Source organism: Podarcis raffonei, chromosome 6 (assembly GCF_027172205.1).
Source record: "Podarcis raffonei isolate rPodRaf1 chromosome 6, rPodRaf1.pri, whole genome shotgun sequence".
In the NCBI taxonomy this organism is placed as follows: Eukaryota; Metazoa; Chordata; class Lepidosauria; order Squamata; family Lacertidae; genus Podarcis; species Podarcis raffonei.
In genome coordinates this window covers 11,537,170-11,550,538 of record NC_070607.1, presented here as the reverse complement: position 1 = coordinate 11,550,538, position 13,369 = coordinate 11,537,170, and the positions used below count along the sequence as shown (strand labels likewise).

The window sequence follows — 13,369 nt, the reverse complement described above, 5'->3', positions numbered from 1 at the left end:
CATTCCTATTTTGTTTTATTTGGCATCTGTTATTATATTTGGTTCTGTTTTGCTATTGCTGTTGTTGTTATTGCACACGCACTCATCCAGGCACCAAAGCTTATTATATACAAAAGCATTTCACTTCAGTTTAATGCACAGCTGTCAACTTACAGATTTGAAAATAAGGGACCAGCAGCCTCGAAAATAAGGGATCAGCAGCCAAAATAAGGGATTTCCCAAACACAGGTATGTTCAACTTCTGAGCCCCTCCAAGCCAAAGGCAGAAAGCCCAGCCAGCAGCCAAACGAAGCCTCAAGTGGTGGTTCCCACAGCGCAGCAACCCGGCAAAGGGGATGCAGCAAGGAAAACCACCGTCACCTCTCTGCTGGGAAGCGCTGAGCAAAGGCGAGTCCCCAGGCAACGCAGCCGGTTTGATCAGCACAAGGCATGCAATCTCCATCCCCCAGTTGTTCTTAGACTCCTTATTGGGTGAGCAACGCAGCCAAGCAACACAGTTGGAGCCTCCCTCCTCCCTGGCCGGCAGGCAGGCAGGCAGGCAGAGGAGCTGCTTCCTTTGAAACCCGGGAAATTTAAGGGACATCATCAATAAGGGACAGCAGCAGGACACAGTGCTGGGATAAGGGACTTTCCCACCAAATAAGGGACGGTTGACAGCTATGGTTTAATGTGTGCTGCATTCTGAATCCGCTGCATGCTCCATTCACAACTGCCAAAAGTGCTTATAGTCAAAACACTGGAACTGGAGGATAGAGGCAAAGGGATAATCACTATCCCGCTCCCTGCTGAATCCTAACCCAAGGCTGGATTTCAATTCAGGTCATCCAACAGTCTATCCTCTGGACTTCTCAAGCACCCCATGTGGGCTATCTTACCAGGCATGAATATTCAGGTGTCAGTTACATCTTGATAAATGCAGTAGTGAACCACATAGTGGGGTGGACCTTTCCTTTCCTTTCCCTTTCTCCTTTCCTTTCCTTGGCAATCACTCGTAGCCAAGTAAGATTGCCTCCCATAAACATGGTTTTAAAACTGAGTCCATAAGTGACTGCGGTTTTGAACATGCCTCCCGCACGAATCACATCCACAACCCGAGGTTCCACTGTAAACATGATCTGAATACGCAGGCTTTAGTATTTACTTACCATAGACAGTGAGTTGAACTTTGCGCGTTGCATAGCCTGCCGCATTGGTTGCAGTGCAGATGTATTCCCCAGACTCCTCGCCTCCTGGAGAAACTACGTAGAGACTCCCATCAGACCCCACAGAAAATTTCAGATTGCTGGGAGAAATAACCTCTCCTTTCTGGGGAAGACAGAGAAAATAATAATAATAATAATAATAATAATAATAATAATAATAATAATAATAATAATTTATTATTTGTACCCCGCCCATCTGGCTGGGTTTCCCCAGCCACTCTGGGTGGCTTCCACAGAGACCAAAAATACACTAAAATGTCACACATTAAAAACTTCCCTGAACAGGGCTGCCTTAAGATGTCTTCTGAATGTCAGGTAGTTGTTTATCGCTTTGACATCTGGTGGGAGGGCATTCCACAGGGCGGGCACCACTACTGAGAAGGCCATTTGCCTGGTTCCCTGTAACTTGGCTTCTCGTAGTGAGGGAACCGCCAGAAGGCCCTCGGCGCTGGACCTCAGTGTCCGGGCAGAACGATGGAGGTGGAGACACTCCTTCAGGTATACTGGACCAAGGCCGTTTAGGGCCGTTTAGTTAGGACATAAATATTTTTAATGGGGGGGACCTACAAAGGGACATTCATAAGCGGGTAGGATCATCAATATCCGTTCCATATGGACTGGCCCCTGAGGTTCTACTTCAAGCAGCTGAGTCTTTTTCAAGATGGATGGGTAACTAAAGAACCACATATTCCCATGCAACAGGCATAGGCAAACTCGGCCTTCCAGATGTTTTGGGACTGCAACCATTATCCCTAGCTAACAGGACGAGTGGTCAGGGATGAAGGGAACTGTAGTCCCAAAACATCTGGAGGGCCGAGTTTGCCTATGCCTGCCATACAAGCTCACCCAACTTCAAAGGTCTTCACTGGAGGCCCTGCTCAAAATTCTACCAAAAGATAGGTCTTTGTTGGCTGTGGGGCTTTGATTGTGAAACACACGCACACACAAACACAAACCTCATCCATTCACACAGTGCTTTCCTTTATGCTCTGTGGGCATCAATTAAAAACAGTACTGTTTACTCCATTACCTTGCAGACATGTTCTTATTTATACAGTGGTGCCTCGCAAGACGAAAAGAATCCGTTCCGCGAGTCTCTTCGTCTTGCGGTTTTTTCGTCTTGCAAAGCAAGCCCATTAGCAGCTTAGCGGATTAGTGCTATTAGCGGCTTAGCGGGCTTAGCAGATCAGCTGATAAGCGGCTTAGCGGCTTAGCGGATCAGCTGTTAAGCGGCTTAGCGGCTTAGCGGATCAGCTGTTAAGCGGCTTAGCGGATCAGCTGTTAAGCGGCTTAGCGGATCAGCTGTTAAGCGGCTTAGCGGCTTAGCGGATCAGCTGTTAAGCGGCTTAGTGGCTTAGCGGATCAGTTGATAAGCGGCTTAGCAGCTTGGGAAAAAGGGGGGGAGGAAAAAAACCCTGCAGGAACTCGCAAGACATTTTCGTATTGCGAAGCAAGCCCATAGGAAATTCGTTTTGCGAAGCACCTCCAAAACGGAAAACCCTTTCGTCTAGCGGGTTTTCCGTCTTGCGAGGCATTCGTCTTGCGGGGCACCACTGTAGTTAAGCTTTTGATGCACGCCTTTGAAGATGTCTACGAAGATGCTTTTATTGATTTATTTCACTGCTGTTTTAGCTACATCGCTTTTATTTATTCTATGGACTTGTGGCAATACGCCTTGGGAACTAAGACTGGAAGGCAGGATATAAATATTTCAAGTAACTAAACCTATGTATTTATTGAAGCCATGAGGATTGCCAAGCGTTACTTGGTAGTTTTTGTAGACTACTTAATGGGGCCAACTTGAATGAGTAAGGGTGAGGGAAAAGAAAGGCAAACCTTGCTTATTTCTTAGGCTGGCTTGATGTTGGCTTGCTATTGTTCTAGGATATATTTATTTTTTAAGATGACATTTCCTTCTAGCACTGAATGCTCTCGAGATTTTGGTAATATGCATACTGAATGAATGAATGAAACTTTATTTGCATCAGCCGTTGGCCATAGCAACAAAAAGCACTGCGATATACACTGAACAAAATAAAAGTCGGTTACATAAAACACGGTTTAGGGTCCTGAATCAGCAGTCAAATAGTGGACCTTATTCTGATTGCCCCAGCTAGAAACCTTGCAACCTTTGCAGTCATCTGCTCCTCTTTACCTGACAGGAGAAATGACACAGCGGCAGTGGTTGTGTGACCCGGAATGGTCAATAAAAGAGGCGTAATAATCTCGTTCCTCAGGTCTTTGTAAAAAGTGCATGCAAGGAGGGCGTGCGCCACTGATTTGGTGCTACCATCTCCGCAGGGACATAAGCGTTTTTCGTATGGAATCTGTTGGAATAGTCCCTCAAGTACAGCCGAGGGCAGTACGTTCAGTCTTGCGAGGGTGAAGGCGCATCTATATTTTGGAATTGCTAGGTTATACAAATAGGGTGCCAGAGAGTCAAATTGGAAGGATGGTCATACCATGGGCAAAATTTCCTTATTGTGGCCACGTCTGATGCTCAGTATCATTTAGTAAAGGTAAAGGGACCCCTGACCATTAGGTCCAGTCGTGACCGACTCTGGGGTTGCGGCGCTCATCTCACATTATTGGCCGAGGGAGCTAGCGTACAGCTTCCGGGTCATGTGGCCAGCATGACTAAGCCGCTTCTGGCAAACCAGAGCAGCACACGGAAACGCTGTTTACCTTCCTGCTGGAGCGGTACCTATTTATCTACTTGCACTTTGTGCTTTCGAACTGCTAGGCTGTCAGAAGCTGGGACCGAGCAACGGGAGCTCACCCCGTCACGGGGATTCAAACCGCCGACCTTCTGATCAGCAAGTCCTAGGCTCTGTGGTTTAACCCACAGCGCCACCCGCGTCCCCCTCAGTATCATTTAGGCATTCGCAAATTAGACTGTTTGCTTTGCTATAACCCACGGTGAGTAGCTGTTGTGGGAATAAACCACAAGAGTGAAGTTTGGGGTTGACAATTTTCGACCAGGTACTCTTGTGACAGTCTTGTTGCACTAGGGATATTAGACCAGGAGGATTTGAGTTTAGGCGGAGCCAGAAGTTGAATGTCCTGCGTCAAATCCGTATTTCTACCGAGGGAAGACTGATTCATTGATTCATTCATTGCTACATGTTCAGCTAATTTTTCACTATAAGCTACTCAAGACTTTGCAGTTACCTTCGACCAGACTATAGATGGCTTGGGTACTCCACTTGATTTGCAGGGCATTGTAACTGGGATGCCTTCTATGGTACTGAATATCTGCTGTCCATGCTGAATTATGGGTAGAACTGAAAACACAAACACACACAGGCATTTTGCAATTCACTGCTCATTTTTAACATCATGTTTTCCTTTGCACGTATAAAAACTTACAACCTATCGAGAACAGGTCTTGTGATTACATACTTAAGCCCCTCCTACATTACAGTTTAGGAGGTAGACATTATGGCAGTGATCCAGCAGCTTCTCCATCAATGCCCCCCCCCCTGCCAGCTCCTTTGAAGGTTTTAAGCTTTGAAAAAATCTCCTGTGTGGAGATTGCAGCTGGAGAGGGATAGTATATCTAATTGAGACCCATGAAGCCCCCACCCACCCAACAATTAGGCTTGGGGAGGGAATATCCTTTTAAATTAGGTCCTCCAAATCTTTTTAAAGTGTAATTTAATTTTTGGAGACTTTTACCATCAAGAGAGTACTTTTATAACATGGGCTTGTTAAAATGTACGATGGATAAAAATAATGAAATGGTTCTGTGAACACACTTTAAAGCATAAGCTAGGCTAGATACCTCCAAAAAGAACAAGATTATTCATATAGCTCTTTCCTTAAACGTTTTTGCATTAACTGTAGAAAAAATTGTATTGCAAATGAAGAAGGTGAAAAAAAAGCCACTTGCCCAACTGCTCCCAGCGAATCTACATCTGGGGTGAGTTTGGAACATGTGGCTTCCTAACTCCTACCTATCTACACCAGGGTCTCCAGCTGTTTGGTTTTTTTTAAAACTACAATTCCCATCATCCCTGACCACTGGTCCTGCTAGCTAAGGATCATGGGAGTTGTAGTCCAAAAACAGCTGAAGAAAAAAGACCTCCAAGGGAAACCCTGATCTACACTAATTCAACAGCTGCATGCTGGGCACCCCATTATCATCTTACAAAAGGGAAATGTTCCACATAAGCTGTGAAAAATCTGAATATTAAAATAGAGCATTGCTTTACAGAAGTGAACAGTAAAACCAAGCATGCACAGCAATCGCTGTCTGCCTTACCGTGTGAGCAAGGCTTTTTGCCTGGATAGGACTAATCTTTGATCAGTTAATCGGACTCCAAACCACATACCTAAAGAACAGATTTGCACATAACACAAAACCATTGTTCTCCCATCTTCTCCGCCTCTTGCACTAGAAAGGGGATACTTTTGAGGAGATTAGTTTGACTTGCAATGGATGTTAGTTTGTCAAGTCATACCAACCAGGATTTCTGGTTTACAGCAAACAACAAAATGTTTCCAAACACTCCCAACTTCAGATCATGGATAATGAAACTGGCTTTTTTTAACAGAGCTTGTTTTAAGCCACAATTCCCGGTTCGAGCAACACAACAGGCCAACGTTCTTTGAAAGCAAACGGATCTCTGCCGAAATCCTCTAAGAGGCAAAATGATGCACATTTTTGTTGAGCTTGCACTGACTCTCACAATTCTTCCTCTAAATCTCCATTCCCTTATAGGTCTTTGGTCATTTCAGTGGCTACCAGCATAGCTGTCAACTTTCAGATTTGAAAATAAGAGATCAGCAGCCTCACCTGTCCCAGGGACAGTCTACGGGATATCTAACAATCTGGGATAGCAGCGGGAAGCAGTGGGAAACGGCACTGGAATAAGGGAATTTCCCACAAAAAAAGGGGAGGTTAACAGCTATGGGCTACCAGAGCCTTTACTTTCCTCAGTTCTTCTTGATGGGGAACATTAGTTCTTCACAATGCGATAAAACCGCAAAGTGCTACTGAAGAGATAACCTTTGCTTGCAAAATGCAATAAAGAATACTGTACTAACTTGCACGAGGCCTCTTTCCTAAAGCAGAATAAAAGCTTAAAGCATGCCTCTCTCCATTAACTGTGCATGGAAAAGAAGTTTCAGCTCATGAAGAATACAACAACCACGACCTCACACAAAGTTGAAGCCACTGAGACACAGAAGGATTCTTACAAAACAAATCCTCTGTCTTGTCTTCTGCAAACAGGCATGTTCCTCTTGGTAGCATTAAAAAATGAGATACATAGTTCTTTTTCCAAATGTATAATTTCTACCAAATGCCAGCTCCCTCTGGATACCGCTTGTTTTTATCCATTATGCAGCCTCTTAGACAACATTTGGAGAACTCCCACTTACGTCTCTGGTTTGCTCATAAAGCAAGCGAGTCTGCAGAAACCATCATTGCTTGAAAACATTTATGCAGTGGAAAAAAAATATATACTTTTTGGATGCCATGTGGTGGTAGTGATGGTTCTTATGAGGTTTAAGGGACCCCTGACCATTAGGTCCAGTCGTGACCGACTCTGGGGATGCGGTGCTCATCTCGCTTTATTGGCCGAGGGAGCCGGCATACAGCTTCCGGGTCATGTGGCCAGCATGACTAAGCCGCTTCTGGCGAACCAGAGCAGCACACGGAAACACTGTTTACCTTCCTGCTGGAGTGGTACCTATTTATCTACTTGCACTTTGAGGTGCTTTCGAAATGCTAGGTGGGCAGGAGCAGGGACCGAGCAACGGGAGCTCACTCCATCACGGGGATTCGAACCGCCGACCTTCTGATCAGCAAGTCCTAGGCTCAGTGGTTTAACCCACAGCGCCACCCCTGGTTCCTTAAAAGGTCATGCCAGTTTTGTTCACATGCTCTGCTGCCCAGACCACCCTATAACTGGACCGTCTTTCAAATCTGCCAATAGATCTTGGCTGGGATCCGGAGATCCTCTTCCACAGATCAAACAGCTGCTCTTCTTGCACAAGCAAGTAGACACAATGGATTCTAGGACAGGAAAATGCAAACTGAAAGAGATGGACTCTTCTGTATATGGGAGGCTTCTTTGACTTATTAGCACGAGTCATGAAGATTTATATATCTACATGTATATCTGCATGAATGGTGAATTTTATTCACCTTGTGATCCGCTGGGATCTGGCTGTTATCTTCAGAATACTACAGCAGGATTCCTTAGCCATACAGACCCACAAAATGGTGAGCATGTAAGAGATATTAATTAGACCTACTTGGAAGTGGAAATGTATGTTGGACTATGCTGAAATGACAAAACTGACCGGAAAGCTCAGGGACCAAGAAGACAAGAAATTCAAGAAAGAATGCGAAAAGTTTATAATTGATTTAGGAGACCACTGGAAGCAGATGAAAACATTAGCAGAATTTTAATCTCACTTGTAATGTAACAAATACTACGGACAATATGGACAGATATAAAATATAGATTACGAAATAATATGCAGTTTAAAATGTTGACAATAGGACCCACTGAGGGGGGAAGTCTCAAGATTCAGAGAAATCTCTTTATATTGATGTGCATTTGGTATGGTTTAACATTTATATTTGTAAAATCAAATAAAAATGATTTCATAAAAAAAGGAAGTGGAAATGCAGAAAATGGGTTCAGAGCACACAGAACATGAAGCTGATTTTTTTTATAATTATGTAAATTTTCCATAATTATGGCAGAGGAGCATAAAAGGGGCGGCCTTGTACAACACATCCTAGCATGATCTATGCACGCAGACATGTATTGAGGCCTCCTGAGGTAAGATGTAGCCACAATACCTAGTGTTGGAAGCAGAGACAGCTTTTCACCCAAAACAGAAATTTGCTTGAACGCAGTGCTTTCCACAAAAGGGTGGGCTACAATTTTATATGGGGGGCGGGGAAGCAAAGTGGTACCTTTTCCCTCACTCCCAAACCTCTTGTCATTTTGAGATCAATTTGTCTCTTCATACAATGGAAGAAAACAAGCAGAACTGCAAGCAGAGAGAGATATGCAACTGAGGGAACGAAAGTCCAGAGTTGGGTAAAGGGGGGATTTTGTAAACAAAGAGGCACCTAGCCCCTATTTTTATGCCGCTTACTAACACAGCATTTAGAGAAGAGAGCATGCAAGCCCCTTGACATTAATGGGTTCGGAAAAAGAAAATTACTAGGTGGGTTGTGACGACCCGTATATGTTTTTATGTGCAACGCAATTGCGTGCTCAAAATTTTCTAGGGCATTAAAAGCCTAGGGAAACGCTGGACATTTTTCTCACCAAAGACGCTGACTGCAGTCGTTTTGTTGTTTGTCCCAGCCACGTTGCTTGCTATACAGGTGTAATCTCCAGCATCCTGCGGCCGAACCCTTTCAAGGTGAAGACTCCCATCACTACGAACACTGATATAGGGATTCTGGACCACCTGGGAAGGGGAAATCAGACCAGATTTTATTCTGGACCAAAAGACCAAATCTTCTAGATTTTAGCTTGGGAATAAATCCCAAGTTTTGTTTAAAAAATGGGAATAAAATCTTTTTTTTTTAAAGGAATATTTATTAAATTTTCCAATTTTTTAAACAAACAAACAAACAAAACAAACAGAAACATGAAACACAGGCATAAAATTCATAAACCATACTTTTAAATAACAAATTTCTCAGACCTCCTCATACTTCTCCTTCTTGTATCCCAATTAAGATTATTTGTTCAGCAAATCCTTCATTTAAAGCATTACAGCTTATAACATTACCTTATTTTTCAAACCCTTTTTTCCCCCCATCTATGTTCTTATATATTATTGCAGCTAGAAACCTCTCAATTTCAATCCAACACCATCTAACTTTCTTAAATTTTATAATGTTTCTGTAAATAGTCCTTAATAAAATCAAAATCAAAATAAAATAATAATTTTATTAAAATCAAATCAAAATAATAAATCAAAATACTGCCCCAAAGCATCCTTTGCTTTGCCACGACACGGGCAGTGATTTTTGCAATACAGGGGTTCCTCAGGTTACAGACGTTTCAGGTTACAACTCTGCTAACCAGGAAGTGGTTGCTCCAGGCTAAGAACATTGCCCCAGGATAAGAACAGAAATCGCGTGCAAGGCGCAGCGGCAGTAGGAGGCCCCATTAGCTAAAGCACGCCTCAGGTTAAGAACCGTTTCATGTTAAGAACGGACCTCTGGAACAAATTAAGTTCTTAACCCGAGGTACCACTGTATTTTGATTTCGCTAGCGATGGGGAGAGGCAAAGGCAAGCTCCACTACTTGACTATCCTCTGAGATTTCAACCAAGCATTCCTCCCATACTTTCAAACGGATCCTTGCAACCATAAATGGTGTCCCTGAGTGTGGTCTGGAAAAAATGCATCATATTTTTTATTTGCTGCAATGGAGACAATAGCGAATATCTCAAGTCACAGTGCAAGACCTCAAAGTGGGAGGGAAATGGAATTTCCAAGTCGTCCCCAGCAGACTTTATTCTCTCCAGCATTTTCAAATTCTGCCTAAATAGAATCCTCTGTGAGCTTTTCCCTTGGAGTGCAGAATTTGTCACCTACTTAGTAACTAGAGGAGGTTAGGTTCTGCCTTCCAAGGGGATTAACACTTCTCTTTGAGAAACATGGAGGGGAGGGGGAAGAAGCTATGCTGCGAGGGCAAGACATAGGCATGGGAAACATATCAGCGACACATGCCAAAGAGAAGAACAGCGGCCGAAAATCCTGTACATAGCGATTCTTTGCAGCACTTCACTCTCAAGGGACACCAACAGCCTGTTACATAAAGGTAAAGGGACCCCTGACCATTAGGTCCAGTCGTGGCCGACTCTGGGGTTGCGGCGCTCATCTTGCTTTATTGGCCGAGGGAGCCGGCGTACAGCTTCCGGGTCATGTGGCCAGCATGACTAAGCCGCTTCTGGCGAACCAGAGCAGCACACGGAAACGCCGTTTACCTTCCCACCAGACCTGTTGATCTACTTGCACTTTGACGTGCTTTCGAACTGCTAGGTTGGCAGGAGCAGGGACCAAGCAACGGGAGCTCACCCCGTTGCGGGGATTTGAACCGCTGACCTTCTGATCAGCAAGCCTTAGGCTCTGTGGTTTAACCCACAGCACCACCCGCGTCCCAGCCTGTTACATACACACATGTAATTATTATTATTATTATTACCCCGTCCTTCCCGGTTCAGAAAACCAGGCTCAGGACGGCTAACAACAAATTTAAAACACTTAATTGATGCAACAAAAAACAGCATAAAATACAGTATAAAATGTGAATAACAATAAATTCAGAATTAAAAAATCAATTTAGGGGGGAAATCCATCCAATAAACATTAGATGATCACCAGGGCTAGCTGGCTGAATTAGTCCTATTTGGGCCAGCGAGGAGACCAGGGGAGAATTAGCTGCGGGATCCCAGACTGGGTAATCTTCATAAAAAGGGGAGGGGGAGGGAAGGAAGGGGAATAAAAGATCAGGCTAAGTTGAAATTGAAAGCCAGGCGGAATAGCTCTGTCCTACAGACCCTGTGGAAGGAAGTTAAATCCTGCCAAGAGCATAGTTTACACAACTCTTTGATTGCACGTGGATGCAGTTTAACAACTCCATCAAACCAGGCCATGCTACAGTTGGGTACCCAAACCTATTTTAGGCCTTTTAGGTGTATTTTCCTTTCAACATATTCCTTCTACATCCTCTGGTGTAGCAAAGGTATTCGCCAGAGCCACACTTCTTACTTCATACGCCAGAGGAAGGATGGAGGGTCCTTCTTGCTCTTGTGATTGGAATTTTGAGGTCTTAGATATATGGTAATGTTCATAACCGCACGTACATAGATCAGCACAGGAAGACCAACCTGGAACCATTTTGATTCCTAAACTGAGAAATGTTTTCTCTGCAAGGTCAAAGTGGAAAAGCCTCTCCATTGTCTTTTCTTTCACAAATCCTGTCTTAAGGGTATGTCTGTGTTTGAATAGGGTGTGAGCCTGTGACATGGCCCAGGAACGAAGTATTTATCACTACAAAAGAATGACCAGGCTCCCCAGGAAATCCAATCAAGTAACCTGCCAGACAGGAGATAAACAACATTCAAATGTTCTGTTTTAGACCGCCTTTTCTGTGATGTAGGTGTGATGTATCTGAGGGGTGGTCTTAGGTTACACCCCTTCTGTGATGTATGTATGATGTTTCTGGGGGTGGTCTTGATCTACAGGAGGGGAATTTCAAAAGTCTTTATAAGGCCTTGCATGCCATTTTTCTGGGTCCCTCCTCTCTCCTGCGTGTGAGGGGAGCACCCTGTTGCAACAGACCAATAAAGATCAAGCTTACTAGCTGCTTTGCTTCTCAATATTCTCTGGGTAGCCTCTGTTATTCTCTCCTACCAATAGGGAACCCACTTAAGGACTCTATACGGGGTCTTGGATACCCCATAAGGGAAAAGGGCAATTTTTGTTTACAACACTCTTTAAAGCAGAACCAAGAAATCCAGTTTGCTAATTCTTGCATTAGTCTGATCTAATCTCACCTGTGCTTTCTGCACAGCTAAATTTTGACTGCCATTCCCTAGTGCAACTATCCTTCCCCCCCCCCCCGCTTGTCACTGGGCTTTCTGATCCCAGATCCCTGTGGTCCACTCACTGTGTGTGTCTGTGTGTGTGTGTGTGTGTGTGTGTGTGTGTGTGAGAGAGAGAGAGAGAGAGAGAGAGAGAGAGAGAGAGAGAGAACTCTGACAAATATGGACATGGTCTAGGTTAGCAGGAGCTGGGACACAGCAACGGGAGCTCACTCCATCACAGGGATTTGAACTGCTGACCTTCTGATCAGCAAGCCCAAGAGGCTCAGTGGTTTAGACCACAGTGCCACCCGTGTTGTATATACAATGTTGTATATATGTGTAAATAAACCATATATAATAAGGACATCACAGTCTCCGCTGTGACTCATTCCCAAAAGGAAACACAAACACATGGAACCCGTGCAATCTCGCACCGCTCACAGACTGGAGTGGCATGCAACAATATGAAGAGGCTTTTTGGTTGTTCATGCAGGTTCCTTCACTTTTCTCTTTGTGTGAGTCAGCAAACAAGCCAGGAAGTCTTCCATGAACTATAGTTTTCCATTTCCTCTGAACTGGGAAAGAATGGTTCAATTGATCTTGGAACGACTTTGGCCTAATCTCCTGGTTTGTTTCAAAGCTGTTAACCATCTGTTAAACCATGATGCAAATCATCTGAACTCTTCCAGCAACTTTCCTAGCTGGCTGCAGAAGTGAAGTTGCCGTAGTTCGCAATCTGCTATAATTTTATGCCTTTTGAGGTAGTCCCTCTGCCCCAGTAAGCAAAAGACTGGTAATAAAAGAAGCCCTTACCGCCATACTATTTTTAATCCACTTTCGCTCTGGGATAGGGTTGCCTGCCAACAGCACACATGACAGAGTAAGCTGTTGGCCTTCGATAACATTAGCTGCCGCTGGGCTCATTCCAATTAGAGGTGCAACTGTACCAAAGATTTAAAACAGAAACAATAATTGTGCACATTCCCATGAAAATGCAAGAAGAATTCTCTGCTACAGACGGGGCAGGAATCCCAACAGTGTTTTAAGAAGAATCCTGGTCTACAGCACTTATCTCAAAATTAGTTAATTTTAAGAAGAACTATTCTGGATCACAAACAAATTGAAACTTTTATTATTATGTTTGTTATATATTGGAATAACAAGATAAGGTTTGTAGTAATGTGTTGTGATATCTTCCATTTTTATTCCATATTGTGAGATGCCTCATGATCCTCAGTTAGTAGGCAGGGCATGGCATAAATACTACACGCACGCGCGTTTTTAAACAGTTCAGTTCCTGAACAACTTGGAAATTGAACGCCGCAAACCCAGAAGTCAGTGTTCTGGTTTGCGAACTTTGCCTCAGAAGCCGAACATGCTCCTGAGCTTCCGTTTCTACTGCTGCGCTGCTAATTTGCATCCCCCCATTGTAATTAAAGCTTCCTGCCTTCTGTTTACTGTTGCACTGCTAATTTGTGCGCCCCCCCATCGTAATTGAAGCCTTCTGTTTCCGATTGCAGTGTTCTGAAGTGATATTTGGTGCTTCTGTTTTTTGTATTTCTTGCGTTTTTTTTGTTTGTGTGGCTTTT

At 43.9% G+C, this 13,369-nt stretch overlaps 1 protein-coding gene across 5 annotated transcripts in view; it reads right to left on the bottom strand.

Annotated features, from left to right (window-relative positions):
- Window positions 1-13,369, bottom strand: part of HMCN1 (hemicentin 1) — a 301,086-nt gene that overhangs the window by 173,667 nt on the left and 114,050 nt on the right. For all 5 annotated transcript variants that reach the window (XM_053391425.1, XM_053391419.1, XM_053391422.1 and 2 more), the window contains exons 18-21: window positions 12,594-12,721; window positions 8,501-8,645; window positions 4,374-4,486; window positions 1,146-1,305 (exon numbers count right to left, since the gene is read on the bottom strand). In XM_053391425.1, coding sequence (XP_053247400.1) covers window positions 1,146-1,305; window positions 4,374-4,486; window positions 8,501-8,645; window positions 12,594-12,721 — 546 coding nt within the window. The remainder of the gene's footprint in view (window positions 1-1,145; window positions 1,306-4,373; window positions 4,487-8,500; window positions 8,646-12,593; window positions 12,722-13,369) is intronic.